The sequence below is a fragment of the Leuresthes tenuis genome, unplaced genomic scaffold, assembly GCF_036924035.1.
Source record: "Leuresthes tenuis unplaced genomic scaffold, fLeuTen1.0.hap1 SCAF_2, whole genome shotgun sequence".
In the NCBI taxonomy this organism is placed as follows: domain Eukaryota; kingdom Metazoa; phylum Chordata; class Actinopteri; order Atheriniformes; family Atherinopsidae; genus Leuresthes; species Leuresthes tenuis.
The window spans coordinates 18,744,308-18,771,748 of NW_027325356.1; the positions used below are offsets into that span (position 1 = coordinate 18,744,308).

The following is a 27,441-nucleotide window of genomic DNA, read 5'->3' on the forward strand; positions in this document are numbered from 1 at the left end:
CCATTTGTAAAACTGTGACGAAATGGAAATTGTGCTCTTGCACACGATTTTCAGTTTATGACACAAGTCCAAAGTTAGCTGTTGAAGGGGATGGCAGGGTTGAGGAGGGAGAAAGAAGCATAAGAGAAGGCTGTAGTTTGATAAACACACTCAAAACATCCAGAAAGAGGCAATGACGGCCAGAGAGAATGAAAAAAGTCCCGCTCTAAGAACGTGAATGAGAGGACAGAGACGACAAGTCAGGAGGACTTAAAGCTACAACCATTGTTTGGATGGTGCTCTGCTTGAAGGACAACAAAAACACAGGGTTTGTTTGAGAGAGACCCGGTAACTTTCAGTTAACTCACATGAAGAAGATCATGGATTATGCTGTCAGTGAAAGGGTAAAAAGGAGGGATAATGCTAACAGGTTCACAGCCTGAAGTCAACAAAGAGTCTGCAACTGTCTGAAAGTGAAGCATAGGATGAGTTTTAGATCTGGATTTAAAGGTTTAATCAGAGTCAGACAGTTTCTGGCTATAAACTGAGAGTTCAAGGTTATGAAAGGACATACCTAGCGTTTTGTTAATTATTACAAGGCCCTTAAAGTATCATTTAACATGGATCTGGGAATTAAATAAGGCTAAAGAAATGTGAGACTAATCGAGACACACAATGACAAAACTGAAAGAGTAGGCGCAGCTGTATCAACCGCATGTCCATGTTAATGTTTTAAGTACTTCCAGAATATATACGCTGTAAGGAAGGACTGTTATAGTGCTTTAAATAGATTTCTGGCTGGATGAAGAACAATGAGGTGGGAGTTCACACTCCATTTTTAAGTTCTTTATGCATCAAAAGAAAGAGGAATAGGAAAACAATCGGCTGATGAAACAATCTGGGGAAATAAAATAAATACAGTAAACCCAAACCTGGACACCTGAGCTCCCATCAGTCCCAGCTGGGACATATCAAGGGGGGTGTATGATGCTGAAAGGTTTCAAACCATCAAAGATTCCAGGAACGACACTGAAAATGTGTCCACGGCAACTTTAGCTCCACTCGGATCCTTTGCTTAGGCGCATTATGTTTAATTTCCAACTGTGTCAGACATTTAATGGTGTTACCCAATGCTATTTATCATGCAATAGCTGGTGGGCTGACATTTTTGAGCGAGCTGTTGTTTCACAGGTCGACCACAGCAAAACAAACATCTGCTGTGACTGTTTTATAAAATGCAATGCTTTTCATTTGGTGGGATTACTCTGACTGTTCATCATCAAATGAGCTGTTAGAGAAGCTGCTGAGATGGGGAAAAAGGCGCTCAGACTGAACCGACCACAGAGGAAACAACAGCTTTCACAAAACTTTGCACAAAAATTCAACGGCACACCATTAACAGCGAGAGCCCAGACTCACATCGCTCCTGATGCTTCATGTCCAAATGTCCCTTCAAGGGCACAAAATGTGCGAACTCACATGAAAGCACACAGCTCCATGGGGTCAGAACAGTGACTTTAAATTTGGATTTCAAAACCTGAAGAAAACACATGAATAGGGGCCCTTTACATACAACAGATTAAAAATATACTGAGGACTGGCACAGAAAAATAACACACAGTAATTAATCTTTCATAACATTTCAATGAACAGCCACGATTGTGCACTTTTCTTATTCTTTTTCATCGTTTTTGCCGTTTTATTAATCCAATACTGCAGAGAGAAGAAGGGCCGCATCAAGGCCATCCTTCACCTCAGCTGCTGTGAGGACCGCAGACACAACATATTCGGTCACGGACAGACAGTTAATCATTTATTTTTTGTATAACAGGAGGTGTATCAGGCAATGTACGTTGTTGACGGATAGATGCTGAGATTGAAAAATGCACCGGGCAGCAAGAAAAAAAATTGCATCACCAAAAGAAGAAACAACTGTGAGGACACCGAGGAGACGACGTAGCTTTGAAAATGAAACGTTACCCGATTCTTTATTTACATCGAGTATATTTTCAGATGCTTACAGAAATGTTTTCGTTGGTTTAGTGGTGCTCGCTGCAGGAATACCAGTTTAGCCTCTTGTTTCACTACAGAGTCACGAAAGACTGCCCAACTCTCAAAAAACATGTCAGGTTTGACGTTTGTTCATCTGGGCAGATGTGGGCAAGGGTTGCGCTCAGACGAATCTGCAGCCTCTAGTGGTTGTGAGAGTAACTGCAAGTGGAAGACTAATAACGATACATTCTTTAGACACATTATATGATGTCTGTGGTCACATTATAAAGATTATTTAATTCAGTCCCAACCATGACTGTTCTTCTAAGCCTAACAACACAAGGTTTCAGCCTGAACATACAAAGGAAGTTGGTGTTACGGATGGAAGGTATGTTGATCTGTCACAGATCAGTGCCGTGAGGACTGGAGCTTCTTGAAGGAAGATATGATGATGACACTTCGATGTCGAAATTTTATTAAATCTATATAAATACTATATAAATCTATTCTATTCTACGGGGGCGGTGCTTCCCAGGACTCAGTTATGCGCTGAAAAATTTGTTCAAGCACCATATCCAACTACCCAGCTGTTACAAGAACGTTCCCAAAAACATTTTGAAAAAAATCCAACAGGAATACTGGATTTCCCTTTTAAAGTTCAATCAATGACATGTTGTCAACATTTGACCTGTTTAAACATTGATTCACGATGAATTTAAACCAAAAATCAACCATACTGATTCTAAATCAGCACTGAATTTACATCTTTTGCTGACTGGGTTTCAAAGTGAGATGTTTTACTTTCTTTTTCTCTCTCCAATTAATCTCGTCACGACTCCTCCAAGAAACTCTGACTTTCTTGGTGCTGAAGAATCCAAATCCAAAGGCTGGGAACCACATGACGCTGTTTAACTATTGAGTGGTTTACACAAAGCTCAGTGTAAATCTGCTTAGACTCTATCTGCTTCTACAACACCAGCAAATTCTCCCTTTTGATCCTTTTCATCTCAGCAGATCTGCAGAAAAAACTTCTAATGGCATCTGAGATGTTTCGAGTTCGCAACTTCGCTCGACTGGTGCTTTCACTTCAGAAGAGGAACACTAGCTGAACGACCGTGCTGGATCAACGTCGCGACTGAACCATTTTTTTACTGAAACGTCTTCAAATAAACAAAAAACACATTTAAATTTGCATAGATCTTTATTTTTATTTTTTTTAGTAGAATCTATAATTGACATCAATTAAATAAAAAGGAGAAAACAAGAGCAAAAAAAAAAAAAAAAAAAATCTTTAAATTACAAGAAAATTACACTGCACCATTCATATAGTACAAAAATAGGCCTTATTTAGAGTTATGTCCCATGTAAGATAGTCATTCTTGTACATTAATCATAGGTCAAAAATCTGTAAGGTACTGTGTGCAGCCACAGCTCGGGAACCTCGTGAAGAGGCGGGAGGAGGTCAACAGAGTCGACTGAGGCTGCTGCACTTACTGCCCCTCCATCACAAAGTGTTTCACTTCTACTTTAACAAGCATGTGCACACGCACACGGATCTGATTCAGCCCTTAAGGTAATGGCGATGGGATACATTCTACCTCCTCCCTCAACAGCTGCTGAGTCCCCGCTGATCTCCATAAAGGCAGAGACAACAGAACAGTTTCAACAAAACACTTTGAACTCAACCGAAGGGGTGTGTGTGCGTGTGTGTGTGTGTAGGGGGGGGGTGATGGACCGTGACAACCTGAAAGCAACACGTTCCAAAACTAAACAGACAGCATTAAAATGATTGTCTTTGGTTAAGCCAAAGATATTGCTCCTATCAACTACATCTGCCTTCATGTTGATCATTTCTCACTACCTCCTGAAGCAGGACAGGAGCAACATCGAGCTCCACGCGAAGGGAATTGGCGACGGGAAGACGTCTCCGCTGCGCGTCGTCTCTTTACAACCACGGCGGAGACGCTTTCCAACAAGCGGATTTTTGTCAGCATCGAAAGACTTCACACTTTACTACCAGGGATGTGGAGGCCTTATAGCTATGAGCACGATTAGATAACCTGCTGGTTCTTTTTTTTTTTTTTTTTTTTAAATCAAGTTTTTTTTTTGTTTTTTAGTGTGCAGTTTCTCCTCGTGGCTTCTAATGTATTTCAGCAGCTTTGGAAGCAAAAGCTACTCAATGGTGGCCACATTAAGGACTTTCTTGAAAGCTAAACCTTTGAATGCAAATAGTTCAGAGTTCATCGGTTCAAGGTTTTCAAGTTGTAGTGAATACGTCGAGCTAAGATGAAGACATCACTTTGGGTGCCCACTCTTTGGGCCCAAAATGTTGCATTTTAGAGCAAATTATTCTTTGTGGAAGCAATACAAAAGTTTAGAAAGGCAAAATGTTTGTGCGTGACGCTGACGAGATGCAGTTTTTCCCATTATACTTCTTCAAAGGATCCTAACTCTAAGCTTCCAGAGTTTAATTGGAAGCAATTTTCTTGCAGCAGCAGCCCATTATCTGTTGTTTACACACTTTGCATCAAGCTGGGAAAGTCAATAAGATTTTGTGGCTGAAGTCTGACGCCGGAGATAAATTAGCACCTTCCTTAAACTGGGACTATTCAAAGCTTAAATGGCAGTAGGCACAAATGCACATCACACAAAACCCGTCACCACAATAGCTTTGCTGCTCTTATGAGCATTTTCTCTGAATCCACATTCTGGGGTTTGCCTCCGGTGCAGAAACTGCCGCAGTAAACCGTATGTGCTGCACCTGCTCTGGCCATCTGAGGCAAATTCGACCTGCTGGCTCAGAGCTGGGTTTGACACCAATCACATCAATCTTTCTCTGTTCCTCTGAAAATGGGTTTTGGCAGGTGCACGTTCGAAAAATCGTTAAGTCAGTTTGATCCTTTTGTATTCAGATCTTTTTCTTGGACGAGCACTTTTCTTACGAGTGTCTTTTAGCAACTTCAATCCCATTCAAATGCACCGACACCTCCTGTGAAGGCTACATCAGGAGCTAAAATCGATTTGCCTGTGTGCTTTTGCACCTTCTTGCCTTTAAGACAAGGAAACTGATTGTCAATGACAGAAACTTTAAGAGCAAAAAAAAAGGTCTTAATCCCAGGAGGAGATGCCCAGTTAGAGAGGGAGGAAAAAAAAAACACCCACCCTCCAATCATTTTAGGTTGATTTTGCACTTCAGTGTTGCCCAACAAGATCTGAGGACATTTCTCCAACACATTTTATTTCAGCAACAAGTTTTAAAGCCCAGTTGTGACCGTGCATGAATGCTGATCCGGAAAGGCAATACATTCAAAGGGAAGATGGGGTATCCGGGGGGATAGAATTTATTCAGCAGCTTTGCTGTTTCTGAACGGCAATCGCTCGTTTCTCCTCTTAAACATAAATTTGACGTGCGCACCTAGTATCTGCCGTCTCCCCAGAGAGGCATTTTCATATCTAACTTACACATAATTTCACCTCTATAATCATTTAACAGCCCCTCTAACTGCATATGAAACTTTGCTGTATGATATGAGAGGTAGATAAAAGGATGAGCAGCTGCAGTTTTCTATGCACGTCATCACCATGACAACCTCTCCCAGCAAGCTCTGCTGTTATTGTGCTGGAAATGGAAAAAGAAAACGAAAAGAAAAATAAATAATTACAATTTCAACAAAGAAGAGGAAAAAGATCAGTGGAATCAACATTTCTACAATGGATCAAACAATCTGATGGATATTTCAGATCATTAACCGGGGGGGGGGTTACTTTAAAATAATCAATTTCCTCAAGGTTTGATTAAAATATCCCAGAATTTAAACTTCTTAATTACACATATAGATACTTAGCTGTAGTATCAATTGGAGAATAACAGCCAAGTACGCTGAGGAGATTATCGGAAGATTGAGCTCGGAGGAAGACCGAGACGCTGAGACACTGATGAGCTTCGGAGCCTCAACCAGAGAATTTTAAACAATACTCAAGATTTGAAGAGGAGAGCAGAGGCTGTGAGATGAAGGGGGGAAAAGAAACCTTCGCTTCAGAGGGGCACGTAAACATTTCCCATCCTCGCATGTCGCAAACTAACATTAAGATACGAGACGTGTGTTTATTGTACTGACGCGCTGCGATGGGAGGAAAGCCTTAATGTATTGTTGCTGCGCCTTCTCTGTCAAGAAATCAATCCCAGGTAGCTCAGCACCTGCAGGTTTGCTCAACAGTCGCACGCACACACCAAGCACTTCAGCTGCTTTCCCCTCTCAGCCCCAGGATGTGGGTACATCAGATGCTGAGATCAAACATCCCTGGAAGGGATTGTGCCTCAGGCTTGACCGAGTCGGAGCGAGTAGTTTTCCTGTCATTTCTGTTTTTTATGGATACCCTCCATGTACCGGTTGGGAGGTTATGAATGCAGGAGAATTCAAAGTTAGTCAAACCAGAATAAGCTCTGTTCACGTGAAATCCCAAAAGGCTGAAGGAAGCTCTGCTGGTTGAGTGACAGAGAGTGCGACGACACTGGATTTAAAAAAGCAACTTGATGAAAGATGGGGTGACGTTTAAAAGAGCTACTACTGCTGTCTGACTGTCAAATGAGAAACAGCTGAGATGGCACTTCCAGAAACGCCATCCTTTTTGTTTCTAAGACTAGAGATGCAGTTTCAAACCATTTAAGTCTGGACGTTTCCTGACCACCTAATTCTACCATTAAGCTTTTGATTTGTGCATTTTTAAACGCACTTTAAAAAGTGAATTAGTACAGATATGTGAAGCCTTTGTGAGCAGATACAAGATGTCGCTGTCACAAAATGACACTTTGGAGAGAACAAATGTTCCCATTTGAATCGCCTGCCTCCTAACGAATCTCTTTTTAGTTAATATACGAACTGACTAACATCTTTATAAAGGCCACTATCCTATTCAATGTTCATCCCATCCAGACACTTAGTTATGCAGACCCAATCATTAAGAAATGTGTAAGCACAAACAAGCATCTCAACTTCACACATTCAGCAATCTCATCTGGCTACTGCACTGAGACTAATGAGAAGAGGGGAAAAAGAAAGAAAAAACAAGCAAACAATCGTGTGTTCACTGTAACAAAAAGGAGCTGGAATTGGAGGGGAAAATGGACTCTGCACAGACAGACACTGTTAGTGATGGGGGGGCGAGAGGAGGGAGAGAGCCACTTAAATAGAAACGCACCCAAGTGTGAACGGAGCAAAGCTCAGGTCATCCCCAGCTTTAAGAGACAGCAGCTTCCCACCAGGTCTCCCACCGCAGAATGGAAGACCAGATCTCAATACAGGACACAGATGAGAATCCGATAAAATTAAAAAAGAAAAAGGAGAAAAGAATGATGGATAAAAGCAGAAGAGGCTGTGAATCAAACCCGAAGGGTGCGAGAAGACTTAAAAAGCAGGAGAAGAGGAGGAGGGACGCGATGAAGACATTAAAGAGCACTTTGTGTTTTAATGAAGGCAGTCCTCTCATTGTGGACGTCAAACTCTTCGTTTTCGGAGTCTGTATTCACACCCTCATCCCCCCACACCGTTGGGATCCCACGGTATGACACCATTCTATTTCCCCCTAAGCTGAAGGTGCCCCTCAAGCCGCCATCGGCCTCGAGAGATGGCAGTTTGATGAGTGCACCTGAGCGCAGCTGCAGCAGCAGGAAGATGCCGGCAAATGTGGCGATGATGGCTATGCAGCTGAGCACGGCGATGGTGATGGGCAGCCGGGAGCCGAGCTCCAACTGCGACCTCTGGTTCCCCTGGCCCACCATGAAGCTGCCGGGAGACTCGCGCATGTAATGGTTGAGATGCAGGCAGGTACCAGAAATGGGGTCCAGGAAGCTGTGAGGGAGGCAGGACAGGCAGATCTGAGGGCTGACGCTGCTGCAGGTGAGGCAGGGCGGTAGGCAGGGCAGGCAGGCTGGGACGGAAGCTGGTTCTATGAAGTTTCCCACTGTGTAGTTGAGAGGCTGGGAGCCCACTGCAAAGCCTGCTGGACATTCTTTCACACAGCCCTGCTGATAGAGGTAGTAACCGGCATTGCACTCTGTAACAAATGGAGATTGAAAGTGAAATTAGCAGCTGCGCACACCTTTTATCTCTTCATATGAGTCAGACGACCCACAAACAGGGAACTAGGACTCTTGCCCAGACAGTTGAGGCGCAGAGAGAGCGGTTAAAAACAACAAACCCTGTTGTGCCTGACATTTCTGTTACTTTTCTGCAACTGTGAGGCAAGGGTTTAAATGAATTTGCTTTCAAGTTGCCATTACTAAAGCTACCCTTTATTACAAAGAGAATAAAGAAGATGGATTTGAAACGTAGATGCTGAGTGCCGCATGTTAAACCCAACAGCGCATTTCCATATGCAGCAGAGCCAGGTGCAGACACAGTTACAGCCTACAATGACAATTAAAGTGTTTGTGCTGGGGGACACAGAGCTGAAACTGGAGAGCCAACAGAAACATGGAAATGTTATTAACTGCAGTATTCCGTTAGCTGGTGAAAAAAACAACAAAAAAACAACAGAAATAACCATCACTGTGAGCCTCCAGTCAGAGCTCAGTGATGCATGTTCATCATAACATACTGCGTGAAACAAAAATCCAACACACAATAATTACATCTCGTCTGTCACCGTGTGAGGACCTCTGACAGCCTGTAGGGGTCAGACTGTCACTGTCTCAGCCAACATGGAGGTGGACTTCACATTGTGCTGGTGTTCAGTGGTATCATTAGACCTTGCCTGTAGCAATATTTGTATTGGATTGGGACTTTGGCGTGAGCACACTTAAATTAAAATTAGATTAGAAAAAGGAACTTGAGGTCAAGCTAAACTGAGCCCTGCAGAAATTAGCTCTCCATTTAAAATTGATAGTGGCCACATCATGGAATGAGTATAATTTTGCAGATGTTGTGAAAATGGGAGCAAAGCTGACGTAGAAACTGGAGACAAGAGATGTCAGTCTCACCGATGCACACGAGCCTCAGATCCAAGGTCTTGCAGCTGCCGTTGCTGGGCTGAGACTCCTCTGAGGAGCTGGAAGATGCTGAGCCGATGCCGTACAACACCAGGGTGAACTGGGTCAGAGTGCCTAAGTGGAGAGATGGGGATTAAACACTGAAATTAGAAGTAGGCCTGTCAAAAACAGTAACACTCCAGCAGTCCCAAAGGAAATGTGCCCTCTTCCCATCGTTGACTCTGGCAGAAAATGACTCTGTTACATTAGCCCCATGTTCCACTCGGTGACTAACTAATCACTCCTTCCTGAGAAGGGATGTGCGAGGTATTCATCTAGATACATTTTCTGGGAAATTCTTGGCTGAGTATTGTGCTGTGGGAGGAGCAGTTGCGTCCAGATGACACTGTTGTTGGTAGATGATGCAAGGGCAAAAATAAAATAAAGGGTGCTTTTCATTATAAATCACGCTTCTTCGCTCCTCCCATGTGCTAAAACTTGACCGCTCCACCGCCATCTTGAGTCATTTGCCAATCCCTTAAAAGCACGTTGGGGAGATCAGGACATCGGAGGCTTCTGGAGGAGCTTAGAACAAAGGAAAGGAAACAAAGGTGGATCCTTCTTCGCATCTCTTTCTGACATCCTCGCTGAGAGGAAGCCGGAGACACATTAGCAGAGTGAAAAGCACCCATAGAGTGTTCACTTCACTTTTTTTTTTTCCCCATCTTGTGCAGGAAGCATGATGAATAGGTCGACTGATTGCTGCAAAGCTACACAGACTCATCGCCTATAAAGATACTTTGGCTTCCAAGATCTCTAATCTTCTTGTACTGAACTTTGAACCCTTGAGTGGAAGTGCAGACACAACAGATTAGAACGTGCTAAATAACGCTAAAGATAACGCTGGCGTTCCTTTAATGACTTTTGCTCGGAAAAAGGCAGGAGGAAGAAAGCTGCTTTACCATAGTCACTGGCACCTGCCACGTTCTCAATCTCCAGCGTCCACACGCCGTTGGGGTTCTCGTCCCATGAGTGGGTGGTCATGAAAGCCCAGTCGTTAAAACCCTCTGACGAGTAGTCGTGAGGCCTGCAAGAAACAGAGCGAGAGGAGTGTAAAATACTTTGCGTTTACCAACCTGCGCAGTACACCACCATGTTCGCGCAGCTACGCCTTTTTGTACCTGGGGTGGAGCAGGGTGGAGCGTGTCCCCGCAGGACTAATGAGGTGAATGGCCAGGTTTCCCCTTCGGTTGTAAGACAGGGTGAGCTGGGCCTGGACGTGCTCTAATGAGGTCACGTAACTGTCTGACCCGATGCAGGAGTCCACACTCTTGTTAATAGATAAGTAGTTGCCAATGTTCCTGTAAAACAGAGAAACCAGCGCATTAGGATGACATCTTAAGCCAGCGGTGGGCACAATGTGTAGGTTTTGTGTAACTTATTCGGAAAGCTGGATTAAGGAAAGTCTCAGAGTGACATTTTGTTTCTGGACCTTGTGAGAGCTTGTGAAGGGTGACTAGTTTGTGGCCTTGAAAAGGATTAGTGCCTCACAACCTGCAGCACTTCTATCCTCCGAAAGGGAAAGCCCCCCCATCTCTTCTTTCTCCACCTCAAATCCTCTTAGGAGATTAAACACAACCACAACAATTTTTAAGGAGGATGACTACACAGGGGTTTGAGTTACAAAGATGTGCCCACAGTATAGACAAGAGGTGGTGTCGTCATTAAACTGTCATCCCCCCCTCTGAACAATTCCCTCTCGTTTCAGTTCTAACTGATCTCAAATAACATTAAATGTCTAACTGAAGTTAACATGTTTGGCACTTAAGGGAGTCTCATGTGGAAGAAAGTCTTGAAGCACTTCTCAGATTTCCAACCAGTCACACAATGATTGCCCACCTCAACATTAAAATGCAAACTGACAGCCAAGCAGCCCTTCCCCATGAACCCGTTTGCAATATGTAAATTTATGTGTTGATTAGTGCCGTCATAAAAATTTGAGAGCAGGAAATGGAGATTTATACAGATTGCTGCTGAAGTTGATTTATCACCTCCGGTTGATGAAAGCGATGCATATATCAGTGATTCAGGGCTGAGACAAAACAAAACGGCGACAATGTTGCAAATATCTGATTGAAAAAAAAACAACAAACAACACTGATTTGTGCACTGAAAGAAAGACTGGAGGCGTCACATACTGCAGACCCATGACCAGGAACCTGCCATTCAGAACTAACAACGTCTTACAGTCAATTCTGCATCACATGACATCGTAGAGCGCGATGGGCCCCGTAGCATGGATACAAACGCGTCTCTCTGGAGCAACCATTTTCTATTCACCTCAGTCCTCAGGACATCTGATCATAAACACGCAAAATACTATTAATCCTACTCACATGATCTGACTTTAAACAAACCTTACATACATACATATTTACTCCAAGCAGAACCTCCGTCTCCCTCTACTGGCCACGGGTGTAATTACACTATTGCTGTGAACGGAGGTGTGACACATGCTTGTATGTGCTCATGCCACACTACCACTGATGGTCTGTGCAGTTGATCACTTTTGTCTTTGAGACTATATTCCTCTCTCTGAAGTGCATTTTGTTTTCCTAACAGCTCCAGAGACTTTTTCTCATACAGTTCCTGGGATGTTGTTTGAGCACGTTCGACCTGAACGTGAAAAGTTCATTATTTACACGCAAAAGTCTGCAGCTCTGCAGGATGTTCATCTAAAAATGTTTTTTTTTCCACTTGTCATGGCTCTCTTTTGAAGTATGGAAATTGGATTTCTATTCGATTTCTATGTGTGCACCAATAATTAAAATACTTGCATATTTCTGATGCACTGAAGACCACTTTGCTCATATATATATATATATATATATATATATATATGAATAGAAATATATTTATATTTCTATTCAGTGTGAATAAAGCTTTTCAAAAAAACTGTCTGGGAGCCAACAAACCTAAAGCGTTGCTATGCGTTCCGCTGGCTGTATAAGAGAAGTAAAAGGGGGCTTTTAAATCATAAATCATCTATTGAAAAGCTATGCGAGAGCTTCCAACACATTCCCTGCCCCATTTTTCAAAGTTTTATTTTTTTCCTTGCACTGCTGGTGGTAATTTGCATAGCCTGTTAAATCCTCTTTGAGAACAAAGTGTGCAGACACGCTTACATGCCTGTCATATTCAGTGTTCATACAGAAGACTGGAAGCCTCACTGATAACCATTTGAAATGAAGCCTGTATGCTGCCTCACTCGGTTGGGTTTACATGAGATTTTCTGCTCATAGATCCTGCCTTGACTAAATCAATTTTCCAAAACACAAACAGATCGACTGTCCCAACGGTACATTTCAGATCACAGAACTGCTGTCACGCTAATATTCATAAACGAGCCTTTTGATATCACTCAAAACTTCCTTCTTAATCTACAAGAAGATGCTCAACTGTGGTTATAATAAATCACTGTTACTGTGAGCCAAGCAATCTGTACCAGTGCTTAGGAACAGAAATTATGCAGTACTGTTTTGGATGTAACAGTGACCACAACATTAATATAACCCGCTAATAAAATCCACCCCCCCATCTTTAAGTATACTCACATGACACTGTTGGAGGTAATGACAGTGAGAAAGAGACCAAACTCTTTTCTCCTACCTTATTGCAAGTCATTCTTGATAAATAGTCAGCTAAACACCTAAAATGTAAATTACAACCTGAACCGAGAGCAGTTTACAGATGCTCCAACCATCTGCTCCGAGTGTCTCACAGCCACAGTAAAAATGACAAAACCTCAGACCCAACGAGAGAAGTGACAGGAGGCGCATAATGAAGAGGAAATGTCAAACTCGGTTTGGGCAGTGACACCAGGAAAAAGAAGAAATGAAATGGTTGAGGAGAAATATTGAGTCTTACAGTAGACAAATCATCACTTTTCTTTTGAAAGCCTCATCTCAAGCTGTCTGCACCACTACACCCACACACCACCTCGTCTTCTTATCCCCGTGGGGTTTACTCAGTGTCATAATGCATTCCTCAAGCCCCTCTCTCTAAACGGAACCATCGCATATTAATGCCTGACCTTTTTTTTTTTTTTTTTAAATCTTAACCTTAGTCTAAATGTTAACCTTGGGAAAGCAGTTCCTATGCAGTGGGTCCCCATTGGGAATATTAATGTGAAGCCACACACACACAGAATGACAGACAGTTCAAAAGGCACCCAGAGACCGCAGATTGATGATGACATAATGTGCGACTTCAGTGAAGCTCGACAGCTCAGTCATACACAGGCAGCTCCGACACCTTCGTGTTGTTATGGACCGGTTTCTCTTTTCACTCACTGCCTCTGAAACATGCAGCCTTATCTAATCAAGATACTTAACCACAGCTCGAGTGTGTGTAAAACAACAATCCATTAAGAAATAATAACGTAAAGCTTTTATTTCTTTATGGGACATTTTGTGGGTTTTTTTTCTTGTATTAGTACACAGTTACCGTTACATTATCATTTCCATGTTTGTCTTCTTGATCATCCTCTTTATTCTCACCTGTTTTATTAGAATCTGGTCATCTGGTTCACAGCTGATTTTTTGTTGTTGTTTTGTTTTAATGAAAGCAGCATATTTATTCAATCATTCATTCATTCATTTTGCTGAATGGAAATATCCTGACCGTTTGTACTGCATTTAGGTCAAGTTACAAGAACATACAAACAATAATTCCAGTAATCCATCTCAATGACTTCCTCCAGAGCCACAGATGGATGTGGGCTTTGTTAATTCCAGTTCAAAATAGAAACCATCTTGTTCTTAGGATCACTCAAGTGATTACACCAATTTCACCTCCGGGACATATTTGTTCATACTCCGCTATCTAAATAACAAAAGAAAAACAACAACAACAATCAAAGAAAAGTGTGCTGGCAGGGGTGTAAAATTAGAAAAGGGGCACGGGCCCCTCGACCTCCCTCTTCCAGCACTCTTAACTCTAATTGTTCCATTTTTCTAACATGTTTTCACACATGCATGGTAGCAACCATTTCCCAGACATCTAACAAAGAGATCGTGTAAGATTACAAAAAAATACGCCCCAGACTCACTGGCTTTGTGCAGACTTTCCCAACCAGATTCCTGGTTTGTAGGCTGGAAAATATCCAAACGAGCCCACATGTAAACACAGCATGTAGAGGCACAGCAAATAAGCGTACGTGCAGGTGACAGTTTAATACTTTTTTTTTCTGTTTGAACGTGTGTTGCTTTCGCCTCTTTCACCAAAACTGGAGATTCTCTTAAATACATGTAGCGTCGCAGTCAGAAAAACAGACAAAAAAAAGAAGAATTACTGTGTTAATCCAAAACAAAACCAGACTAAAATGTCCAGATAATGCAGTCGGGTCGCATTACTCAGCATGTAAAAATGCTCTGCTAGAGTCAAAAGGTCTGAGACATGCCTCAAAGTTTCAATTTTTACATCTTTTTGTAAAAGCAGTAAAGTGTATATTAGTACGGTAATATAAATATATTAGTATGTGCCTGAAAACCAGACCATTAAGACCTCATGTCAACTCGCAGCCGCACACAGTGTTCCCAGACTGTTCTACTACAGTCCTGGTTTTATAACCTCATCATTCAAGTGATTTAAAGACATCTGTGCAGTGAATTCAGCTGTGCTTGCATGTAACTATTAATGTGTGTAGACACTTTTAATCAGGATGCTGAGATAAACTCAGCACCCTGATATCAGTGTGCAGCTGCAGAGTACTCACCTTGGCTCACTGAGGATAGTGATCACACATTTTCTCTGTGGCCTCACATTGGTCCACGTCTTTGCCAGCGATACAATTGCACCAGCATCAAGTAAGCCATATCCATATGAGTGACTGACTGCAGAAACCAAGAGAAAACATGAGACAAAGACACGTGAATGTCAGCCTGCTGAAGGCAGCAGCCTCACTCCCCCGGCTCCAATGTGTGTGTCCCATTTTCAAGTGTCATCCAACTTTTCTGAGCAGTTCCCGCGCCGTGCATTTCCACTGACAGCGTGACAGTGACATGCGTTGTGCACTAATGTGTCTAACACCTGAGGAGGGCGGCATAAACTGTGGAAGGAGTCGTTGTACCTTTGCGTCCAACCCCATTGGTTCTCCAGTCATTAGCAAGTAGGTGAACAGGGCGAGAAGTTCGTACAACCAGATGCTGCATGTCCCTCCAGGTCAGGTTTTGACTGTACATGCAAGCACACACAGAAACACACAGAGGGTCACATACACAGAGGGTAACACGCATAAAAAAAAGGCTCTGGTTTGCAAATCAAGCTGAGGCACTAAAGCAGATCAAAGAGACACCTTTGACAAGTCATCCTACAGCCTTTAACTGCAGGTGGACATCTGATTAAAAACAATGAGGTGCCTGTCACGTTCTTTCCTGAATTACATTAAATCTTTCCTCAACAGATGTTTGAAGTCCATTTCTGCCCTTTGGCAAAATGTTTTGTAGATAGAAAAGCACAAAAAAAGCTGCTATTATCATTTTCCCTGGAGCCACGTAGGCTAAAACTGAACAGGCATAAAAAGGCGTTAACTCGTGGTCACAGAGGGATTTTCCTCTCGGACGTGATTAACCACACGCAGGCTAGGAATTCATAACTCTTATTGTGGACTTAGAAAAAAGGAAGGCATTTCATTTGGTCACTTTGCTGAAACCTGTTCTCAATAAATTCATTACTAATTGCTTTTGTCTTTTTCTATTATCTCGCTCCACCACAAGACTAATTACTCATTTCCAGGACTGTTGTGATGTTCATGTTTGTCCCTCGCTTAGTGCTGCATGGCCAGCTTAGATTGTTAGTTGCAGATTATTTCGGTTTGTAAAAGCACAGTTAAAATATGTGGCGGAGAGGTTAAAACCTGAAAAAAAAAAAAGAAGAAGAAAAAAGGCATAATTGAGCAGAATTGATGCAAACACGCGCTGCACCAGCAGCTGCAGCTTGATCTCATTCAAGGGATTTAAAAAAGTTTGTTTAACAAATAAGTCTGAATAGTTTTCCTTTCTGAAATATTTATACATCTTTAATAAAGCATTTGGTGCCCACGTGCTAGAAACAGATAACAGATGTGCATTAATTCAAGACTCTTCTCAATCTAAATATTTTAGCATATAAGCAGGTCCTGGAAACGAGCAAACTTTGGAATATTTATTGCACAAACTAATGAGCCTGTTGTGAACGAGGGACGTTTTTCTTTGAAATTTCCTCATCCAATTTTACTCAACAACAAAAAGGGAAAAAGGCAGAAGTTAGAATAAAGGTGTACGGCTGAAGAGCAACGTAAGGTCAAACTGACCAACAGGAAAACAGTGATAAGCACTCACTTGGCTTCAAGGGCGAGAGCAATGATCCCAGCAGCCAACGGGGCGGAGGCAGAGGTGCCAGTGTGGGAGTCTGTGCACTTTGATTTAAGGTCTGTTGTCACCTGCAGAAGAAGACCACAAGTGACTTAGCTTTGATGAAATTACCATTACTATATCATTTTTTTCTATTCTTCTAAAGTAAAAATAGGTGAATGATTGAGAGCAGAAGTGTACCACGCCCTCTATTAAAGTGCAGTAAAACAATTCCTAAACATTCATCTCAACTGTGCTCCTGTGTCTTCACAAGGAAAACACTTGTAAACTGATAACTTTTAATTTGCCCCCCCCCTTAACTGAGCAAAACCCTTTATTCTGCATCATATCACCATTTGTTGTGTGTATTTGGTAAGGTGGAAATCGCTTAGTAGGTGAACAAGCTGGAACTTAAGAGCAAAAAGCCATCGGCCTGAAAATCAAACTGGGAAATCACACGCTGTCCTTTTATTGAGCAACACTATTTAGAGTGAACTCCTGAACAGCTGCAGTTAGATTGTGGTTTTACAGCGCAGCTCCAAAATGTGACTCTCTGCCACTGAACACAAGACGAGGTGAAGCAGAACCAAAGAATTTGTCCAAAAGGGAAAAAAAAACTCTCTTAAAGAATAAAAGCTCGAATCAGAAATCTGTTGACCAGCGCAGCGCATAAAGGAACTGATCTATAAGAAACAAATACTTCTCAGAAGGGTTAACTTATCACACCTTGAGGAGTTTCACGAGCACAGCCCCCTTACTTTATAGTAAAAGTGAAGGTTAGTATGACATGGAAGAAAAAAGCTGCACCGACATTAAGACATTCTCCCCTGTATAACCCCAGAGGTCCCGCCCACTCTCCTCTTCACCAGCTCTTCATTCCCAGGTTCATGACTGACAGCACAATTAAATGAGAACATCAGAGACACATTAAGGGACCAGCCACATGTCATGGAGATGTCATAAGCTGTCCGTCTTGCTGGTCTGGCTGATAGACTGCATGCGAGAGAAAGAGTGAGTGTGTGTGTGTGTGTGTGTGTCCTTGTGCATGCTCATGTCTGTCTGTGCACGAGAAAGATTTAGTGCTTGTGACAAGAATGTTAAGCAGCAACAGACTGCTGCGTGGAGTTTCGGCCGTCCACTATTCATAATCGTTTTAATGATCCAAAACTGCATGAATGTTAAAAAAAAAAAAAAAAAAAACGACTGGAAAAAGTCGTGTTGTGATTCAGACAGCAGGAACATAATAAAACTGCCTAACGCAGTGGATGTCAAACACTGAGAATCACTTACTCTGTTGAACTAAAGCTAAATCTGCTTTCATGTAGATCACCAGTTAATCATTCAACTAGTTTTCCTTCCAAACATCTTTTACTTCTTATCTGAATCTGGGTCGCCTGGGCACCAGTCTTAACATAGCTCCCTTTCTTCCTTTATCCCCTTAAGCTCTTCATGCGGGGGGGACACTGAGGCTCTCCCAAGCAAGTCAAAAGACATAATCTGTCCAGCACGCTACCGGTCAGCCAAGTCTGAAACACTTAAAGTGGGAGACACTCATATGTACACAGAGCACATGTAGGTTGTTTGGTCAAACGCCGCTTCCTTAACTATAAAGCAAGTAAAAAAAACCCAGTCCAGCTCTTTATGACCAAGACAAAATGCATTAGCTAAGGAGAGGTGGGAGCTCCCTGTAAACCTTTCCACCTGATCAGACCCATCACCACGCTGTGATGACATGACAGCTTGGCTTCTTTATATCATCCAGTAGAGCAAAAGCTTCCCATTTCTTTAATGTTAGTATATTTCTTGCAGTTTATTTATCTTTAGGTTTTGAGCATTGAAGGCATCGCACAGGGCTTAGGGAATTGATGGGCTTTTTAAAATCTAACAAATTGCAAAAGGTAAAAAACAGAGTTTGTTTGCATTAAGCGTTTTATTTGGGAATAAAAAGTTCCTTATTCCAGCACAGACCAGTGTGCGCTGTGCTCGTGTGAGGCAAACGAGACGAGGCAGATAAAGAGAGAGGACACTCCACACGGTGACAACTCACTATTTGTTTCTCATTGAGGTTCCCCGAGCTGTAAGTGGTGGCGAGGGTGGAGGAGCAGGCCTCGCTGTACCAGGGGACATTGCCGTTCTGTGTGGAGCTGCTGATGGACAGTGTGTAGATGCTGTTGGTGTAGCCATCGCAGTTACAGTTGTCCTTCTCTCTTCCACCATTCCCAGAAGCCCACACAAAGATGGAGCCCAAACCGCCACGACCCTGGGGAGAGTGCAGCACATTTAGAGGAGCAGAAAAAAGGCAACCGCATATCCTTTCATTCAATTATGCAACAGATCACCACGACGCAGGCAAGAACAAAATCTCATTCAATCTTTTAGAGGAATCCCAATTACGGGAAGGCAAATTCGTTTAAGGGTCCCTTTCGGCGGGGGCCAATTAAAACCCAGCATACATCGCGGAGGCCAGGTCATTGAGGAAATTGCAAAGAGTTAAATATCGCACGACAGCGATGCAATACAGAAATGCACAAAATGACAACCGCTCATTGTAATTAATCATCCGACCTCTCAGTCTTTGAAGTACAATGATTTTCATCTAAGAGCTGCTTTATTGTATTGAGTGGCACTGTCGCTCTCTGCAATGATCAATTCCAGCTCCACACCACCCACACCACCAACTGACAGTGCTGTCACTGTGCCAATTATCTTAGCAGCCAGTGTCAGCGGTTCCAATCAGCTTTATGGCACATGCTTTGAATCCTACTGCTGTACTGCCAGAGTCAGAGCAAACTGCAGGGAGGTTGTTTCCATCAGAGAGGATGTGGCAGATTGGGTTGTGATCTGTATACTTAATAACGTGTGAGGACGGTTGACATAACAATGTGTTCCCTTTCTTGTATAATATTCAGATTGTAGGATGCTGACAACATGGTTTTCTTAATGAATTTCAAGTGTGTTTGCATGTGAGTGCGCACACATTTAGAAACCTTTTAAGATGAAGCTCTTTTTGAGTAAAGTAAAGCTCAAGTAACTGTTGAACAGATAACTTGAAAGACAACCTTCATTTTTCAGAGAATTAAAAGACTGAAGTTTTACTTGAACAAACCACACGGTGACAAACTGAAAGAGCTCCAAGGTAAAAGTGCCCTTCAGCTAACAGCAAATATCTAAAAAAGAAAAATCAACACCACTTCGATTCATTTTTCCAAGATTATCCTCCCGGTGGCTTTTAGAGGACATTCCTTCTCAGTCATAATTGTCGGGGTCAAAAACTGCTTTGTTCTTCCTGCTTGTGTCCCTCTCATGCTTGAGCAGTTCAATTACTTACTGCTGAAAGGAAGCAACACACAGGCAGTAAATAATTCAGTCTCGCACAAACAATCTCCCAGTCATGCACCCACCTCTGTGACTCCACGCAGAAAGGCTTCCTTGGCCAGTTTGGCAGGTCCATCGACCGTTTTGCCGTCGTCCTCTGGGCCCCAACTCGCACTGTAGACGTCGATGTGTTGGGGATTCAGACTGAGAGACTGGGCCTCCACCATGTCGGTCACCTCACCGTCCAGCATGCGCACGCCTGCAGCCATGTTCCAAAAAAAACACAAACACAAGGACAACACGGAATTTTTATTTCATGACATTTCTTCTTTATGGAATCTCATTCACCACACCTGACGGTCACAAAAGCAAAGGTGACAATCAGTCACTGAGAACAAAGGAACAGACATTCAAAATGATGAATGACTTCCTTACGGCGGTCTTAATGGCTCCACTGAACGTATGCAACTATGTACTGCAAACACTGACTTTAAAGTGAGCGGTTTTCTTTCGAGCTGCCGAAGAGACTTGACGGAAATCAACCTCAGACAATCCTGTAAGTGGACAGTTTGGTCTTTGAGCTTTGAGCTGGTCGAGACAAGCAGGAAGAAATCGTGAGGGGGAAAAGAAAAAAAATGAAAAAATTAAAATCGATTGGCTGCTGGAATTGTCTTTTCTTTTTTTTTTGTGATGTTTTGAAGAGCAGATTATCACAATGAAAGATACAGACTGCAGCAGATATGCCAGTTTTGTAGAATCCTGTCAACAGTCGGCAGCACAGCGTGTCAAAGGTGTTGTACTTCAGATTTTTCAATTGACGGCGTGCACGGGAAGATGTAGGTAGAGTGTTCCCAAAAATGTTTCATTTGCATATTTACACATTTGTTGGCGGTGCTGTTCTGCCGTAATGTTCATGTGTGTTTGCAAAGCTTGTGCAGCGGTGCAGAGAATGCTGCTGGCGTTCTTTTCCTGCGCACCCACTGTCATATCATCATGGATCCAACCCTGTAAATCAAACAGTATCTCTATTGATTTTCCTCCGAGCGTGAGCTGGTTGGAAGAAAAAAAAGTACATAAAAAAATTAAAAAGGAATGAGATCAGTTGCATTGTGGGTGAACCATCTCCTCAAGTGTGAAGTAGACCTCTGAGACTAAAAATTCATCTAAGAGATGAAAGAAACCCTTAGTTGACTTCCGCTGGATGAAATTAGTGCAGCTCTGTGAGTGTAAATTGGATCAGAAGTGCTCTTATTTTTAGAGTTGCAAACAACTCAGCTGATGTTTTGGTGGCAGACTTAAACTAAAGCTCATTTATAAGGTGAATTTAAAGTGATAGCAGGCAAGCTCTAATACAGAGATGAAACAACCTACCGCACAACAGAGAGTCGGGTACTAATTATTTCTTCCTAAAGTTAAGAGAGTTTTCTTGCAAGAGTGCTCTTAGTCTCTTAGTAGCATTCTACAAAGAGGCAGCAGTTGGAGGAGAGAAAATAATAGAACAACCAAAGACACTTTAAAACTAATTTCCCCCCTGTGATACGTAGCAGGTCAAGTTACTTCATGCTGCTCAGTACAGGTTAAAGTAACAAGGCACAATCACTTTGAAGTTCCCAGCAAACATCAAGAAAGCACTGAGCTGTTTCTCCATGGCAACCTGCACCTCAGTGAGAGCAAGATATGAGTTGAGCATATGTCCAATGTCCAGTAAAAACAACTGGTGCTTTGCAATGAAGCTGCGGCTTCATATTTACCAAATAAACATGATCGGGGGTGTTGATCTTCACATTCAACTGCCTGCATGTCAGTGTACATGCAGGTTTACCAAAATATATTGAAATGCTCCTTTAAACGGAAATTTTACCACAATCCTGCCTGACATTTAAAGTTGAAATTTTTGTCCCGGACACGTTAAGGACAAAGCTCGATGAAAGTCAGACGCTTTTTATATCGAATTTCGTTGAAAACTGCTCAAACCAATTTCCGCCTAAGCTGCCATGGTGATCCAGCCAGGTTAAAAGAGAGCTTTTCAGAGACTTTCGGCTCAACAGAGTTCACTAAGCCAATAATCTCGCTTCAAAGTATACCCCTCAGGTCTTCGTTGGTATTTACAGACATTGGGAGATTAAATTTCACCGACTACAATGGCACGATAAAACTATCCAGCATGTTTAATACATCCGAGGCTTGTTCGGGTCAGAGTTGCGTCACTTCATAGCAACAGGGCCCAGGAGTTGTGTCAGGATGTCAGTTACAACCTCCCAAACGTGTACTATGACAATTTGACCTCAGCCTGTCTGAGACATGGCTTTAAAACAGTGATTATCTCATAGCAGGTGTGTTTCGCCTTCAATCAACTACACTGCAATGCAATGAAATCCAACAAACATGCCTCTGCTGCGAGCTCGGTCCGTCTGAAGCTTGTGATTTTTTGCTGCAAAACGCCAAAGAGGTGGTGGTTCCGCTGATAATTCATATGAGTGTCTGCTGCTGTCGGTTTTTGAGCTGAAAGGTGTTTAAAATGTTTTGTCGACACAGTAGATAAGGCACAGAAAGTGTGAAATAAGTTACAGCGGCTGTTTTCTGTTGAACATGTAGACAATCTGAGAACAATCAGTGTGACACTAAATTAAAGCAGATTTAATCAAAGCTACAGCATTGTGCCATTTCAGAAAACTGCATCTCAGAGCTGTTACTCCAAGCAAAACCAATATACTTACAACACTCTGACAATCCACACAACGGTTGTGATGCTTAAAAAGATTTAGTGGCATGCTGTGCCAGAGAAATACACTGAAAATAACGGAAGCACTGCAGATCCAGTATTTCAGCTGCTCTAGCAGTAAAAAAAAAAAAAAAAAAAAACAACAACTAAGATTTACCCCTGTGATATCATATCATTCACCCACACCGTACCTCCTATTTTTGCATTGTAGGCCACGCCGACTCCGCAGATCCCATTATTAGCCACCGCTGCCACTTCTCCTGCACATCGTGTTCCATGCCTGGAGACAACAAAGAATGAGAAAAGGGAAAAACCTCTTATCCTTGTGTCATTCACCTACTAACAGCATAATATTGCATCTTTACCCACAGGTAGGATACACATTAAATGATGTGCTCCACCATGCATAGTGGTTAAACTATAGACTGAGACCAAACAAACTCATGGTTCTGATTCCTTTGAAGAAACAAAAATAATCAGCAGACACATTCCATTGGGCATCATCTCTCCTTACTTGTTTTAGAACCATAATGCCTATAGCATGTATAAAGTCAAGTGAAAAGGAACATTAAATGACATAGAAGTAAGACACAGGAGAAACTTGTGACTATGATCATCTAGTTTCATTAAGCCTGCGCCATCATTAAGCCGAGCTGCAGGCACCACAGCGTAGAGGTCCAAAAAAGCTGTTACAGTGGGGCTGATGATCACATTCCAGTGCATTACTTAGGTCTGCCAGATGGATATGCATGCACCCTTAATGCCCTCAAAACCATGGTGCCAGTCCCACTGGACTCCAGCCAATAAGTAGATGTGTAGGAGAGCTGGATCCACAGCAGCATGTGAACACCATGTGAGCACGCCTCCAATAAGGTCCTCTGGGTAAACAGCCAAACTAAAACTAAATAATCCAAACAGCAGCCACTGATGAAATGGAGTGCATTTGAAGTCAGCCTGTGGACATCTAATTTGTGTCTTGCTTTATAGCCTGTCAAAAGCGATGTTATCAGTTACTAATCAGCACTGAATCGTATTGCCTGACTTGCTGTTGTGGGGGGAAAAAAAGGCAGAGAGGTGAAAGCCTGTCCCAACTGACACTTCTCATTGGAATCACTTTTAAGACTTCTGGTTTCATTAGCTACACAGATGTAATGACAGTACTGTAATACATTCGTCAGTCTCCAGAGGTTCCCTAAGACACTGTGAATGGCCTAACCGACAACACCTGCATCACAACTCTGATGTGCAGCAGGATTTCATGGAGAGAAAGACGAGGATGGAAACATCTGGGTGGAGACAAGCTGCTGGGTAAAGAACAATAATATATATATATATATATATATATATATATATATATATATATATATATATAAAAAGATTTATAAACACAAAGCAAAGAAACTCACGCACAAATGTCATCTGGGTGATTTTACAGTTAACCTTATCGCAACATTCCTGGAAGTTCTAGTCTGCTGACTGCATCCATGTTTGTGATGATAAGGAGGAGGGTGTCTGCAGCGAAATGCCAGGCATGCACAGGCCTATCCCTCTCATGGTCAGCACAACCTTTTTCGAATAGTTCATCTTGATAATTTCACTTTGTTCATTCGCATGATAAGACTGATTTACAAAATACAAGAAAAATGCAGTTAGAGAGGTGAACCTGATTAGGTAAGAACTGCTGGCATTATCAGAATTTTGGGCGTAATTCTCCAGGAAACGATAAAACGGACACAAGCAAATAAAAGGTGAACAAAAAAAAAGTGAGGAGTGTATCCGTTGGTAAGACACTTTCCTCAATTCTGTTTGTGAACAGCTCGCTCCTGAAGTAATTTCAACCTGACGCATCGATTTAGACGGATTTTCATTATAGTATTAGCAAGTTTAGTTTCACAATATGGATTTCAGGTTGAAATGTTACAAAAGAGTTAATTAGTTTCAGATTTTAGAGAGAAAAAAAACACACACAAAGTGTTTCGGGATCGTGCCGAATCACTATGCGTCTCCAGAAAAGTTTCATTTCAGTTTGATTTCATTTGGTGCTTTGATGAAGGTGGTGGAGAATTCTGACTAACAGTCCAAAACCCATCATAGGTGCTAAACTAAATTGAGATCTGGTGGCTGAAAGCTATAGCATATGATTAACATCATGTTCGGAAACATACATCCTTTGTGCCCTGTAGATGAGGAGATCCTGGAAGAGACGACTCCCAAACTGGAAAGAAATGTCCTTTAAATGGCAACACAACCACCTGATCCACTCACGGCAGGGATAAGAGATTAAGGTTTCTCTGTCCATTCGTCACCGATCTGAAATGGTAATGCTAAACATTTTAATACGTGGCCCAAGTGCATATTTCATTAGAAACTGCTAACAGGATGAGCAGTCACGAGTGTTTACCTCAGAGAGCAACTCATCCTCTGACAATAAGACCAAGACGTTGCTGTCGGTTCTGCTTATTGTTCTCATGCCCTGACACAGCTGACATCATCGTGAAACCTCAGCTGGATCAGACCTCAGGCTCGTGATTTGAAAAGGATGTTAAAGAGGTGAAAGATAGAGCAGGAGATCATCGCTGTAAGTGCACCCGTGAAACAGACCGTTTGCAGGAACAAAGAGCGGTCTGTCACTACAAGTGCAGCAGTGTTCAAATCAGTGGTTTAAAAAGTCAGAGAGATTAATCATCACTGCTCTGTCTGATGGGCTGTGCTATACATGAAAGACTATCTGAATTAACCACCAAGTACACACCCACTTCTTCAGAAAATACACACCTCACCATGTTCGGTCCAAGCCAACTCTTCATTTTGCAAAAGAAAAAACTGATTCATTCATGCCGGCTTCATCTCATTGTCTATAATTTAGAGAACTGTTCCCCTCAAACAGCCGTGTCTGTACGCGCACAACGTCAGCGTGAAGGAGGACGCTCCAGCCGTCAAATTTAGACGAGCCTCCAGCCGACCAAAACAAATCGCAGTGACGCAAGAGTCAATTATCGCGGATGCCTCCAACACCGAGGCATCAGCGTGATGCAAGCCATTTTACGGCTCGTACCTGCTCTGCTCACAGCAGAAATGTTCGCCTCTGCGCTCTTATGACAGCTGTCACAGCATGAAAAGCATGGCTTCTACTTAAGCACATTCATGCCTTTGCTTATTCTCAGCAGAATTTTGATCATTTTCTTTTCTCCACGGAACCTTCAAAAGACCTTTAGCTTCTTCTAAATTCCACAATAACTCAAGTCTCTTGCATCATAGAGAACGATAATAACAGAAAATTACAGTGAACGGTAAACAGTCGTGTTCCGACGAGAGCAAGAACAAACCCCACGGCCGACTCAGAGCACAGAGAGGAACTCTGGCTGCAACAGCTACAGTTGGCTGAGAGCTTGAGGCCAATAACATGATCAGTATTCATACTCACAGCTGGCAAAACCATCATCATCATACAAAATATAAATTGCCTGTGTGAGGACATGCGAAACAGCAACAGATACAGTATACAGATATACAAACTGTAAATTGGAAAAGTATTCACCCATCCATTTGCAATGCAATGCAATGCAATGCGCTTAGAAAAAGCAAATACCACAAAAACATTTTCTTTTACCGTATTTTGCGCACTATAAGGCTCACCTGATTATAAAGCGCACCCTCAATTATGGGGTCCATTTCTGTACTTAACCCACACATAAGGCGCACCTGATTAGAAGTACGTATTACCTAATGTTCTCTGATTGGTTTATCGCTGCCAGCACACGTAGTGTATGTATTAGTTCCTGTGTCAGCAGGAAAGGGTCCGACGGTGAAGGATAACATCGGTCGTTTTTACACTTATAAACTTATAAAGTGCACATCGGTCTGCATCACCCATCTCAGACTGAAGAACAGGCACTCACTGGGACATGGGCCAAAGCATGAATGATGACACGATTTAATCGCTAAGTACGAGCTCCATACAATCTTCGCCCCGTTCAGAGTGAATGTCTGGGATCCGCCTGACCCTGGATTCACACCCAACGCAAAGCGAGCCACGGAAGTGGCCCGTTGCCATTCTTTTCCAATGTACGAGAGCGAAGAGGCGCGGCGAAAGTGAACGTGGCGGTGAGCGGCGCGAAGGGAGAGCGGTGAGTGATGGGAGGGGGATTAATGCCCCGATGAATGCTCGGCGCTCCCCGCGGTAAATTCAAAATGGCGGTATCTGTGACAGGTTTTGGAATCCGGTGCACACATAAAACGCACCGGATTATATGGCGCACGGCCGTTTTTGGTGATAATTGAAGGCTTTCAGGTGCGCCTTATGGTGCCGAAAATACGGTACTTAATATATGAAAATCTGACACCACTGTGGGGTTGTTTTTGTGTGCAGCACGAAGCAAACAATAATCCTCCACGGTCCAACATCCACATGTAATTGGTAATATCTAAAAAGCTCTAAATGTGGCTCCAGCAATTATTGTAGCAAAGAATGAGTGACTCAGCCAGATAAAGAGTGAAAAAAAAGGGGTGGGGGCATATAATAAAAACTCCATTCCTCGATAATTATTAACTCATCACTGCTTTTGGGAACAACTTTTAAGGAAGTTGTCCAAGCTGTACACAAACTCCATGAGAGCACCATCGCTGTGCATTAGGTTTAATGCTATATTATTAAATGTGTACCGTTCACAACTGCATCTATGTTATATTTTTATCTCTGAAGCCCCAGCCCTCCCCACCCTTCAGAGTCTGGCACACTCACCTTTTGTTTCTTAAATCTTGCAATAGCTTAATTAAAGAACAAAAGGAAAATCATTGAGGTTCTCGGGGCTGCTGATAGTGGCATTTGCAGTTCATTATTTTCTTGGCTTCGCTGAAGCTCAAAGGTAAATCTGAACAATTGTTTTGCTCTGCTTACTCTTAAGTTTGTTAATGGTTCTGCCGGTTAACTAACGAGCTGGCCTACAAGACAAAAGCTCCCGGTGATGTTCACAGAGCACAGCAAAGAGGGGTGTATGAAGCGAATGCTCAGAGAAAAACAAATGCACGCTCCGGTGAAGGAAGACCTCACCAGCTTGCTACTTGCAGCACTGTTA

The 27,441-nt window shown here is 42.5% G+C and overlaps 1 protein-coding gene across 5 annotated transcripts in view; it reads right to left on the reverse strand.

Annotated features, from left to right (window-relative positions):
- Positions 1-3,153: 3,153 nt before the first annotated feature.
- Positions 3,154-27,441, reverse strand: part of furina (furin (paired basic amino acid cleaving enzyme) a) — a 70,929-nt gene continuing 46,641 nt past the window's right edge. For all 5 annotated transcript variants that reach the window (XM_072380473.1, XM_072380474.1, XM_072380477.1 and 2 more), the window contains exons 7-16: positions 22,558-22,646; positions 19,731-19,903; positions 18,377-18,589; positions 16,318-16,418; positions 15,069-15,172; positions 14,715-14,832; positions 10,120-10,299; positions 9,901-10,025; positions 8,951-9,073; positions 3,154-8,025 (exon numbers count right to left, since the gene is read on the reverse strand). In XM_072380473.1, the coding sequence (XP_072236574.1) occupies positions 7,418-8,025; positions 8,951-9,073; positions 9,901-10,025; positions 10,120-10,299; positions 14,715-14,832; positions 15,069-15,172; positions 16,318-16,418; positions 18,377-18,589; positions 19,731-19,903; positions 22,558-22,646 (1,834 nt within the window). In that variant the 3' untranslated portion in view covers positions 3,154-7,417. The remainder of the gene's footprint in view (positions 8,026-8,950; positions 9,074-9,900; positions 10,026-10,119; positions 10,300-14,714; positions 14,833-15,068; positions 15,173-16,317; positions 16,419-18,376; positions 18,590-19,730; positions 19,904-22,557; positions 22,647-27,441) is intronic.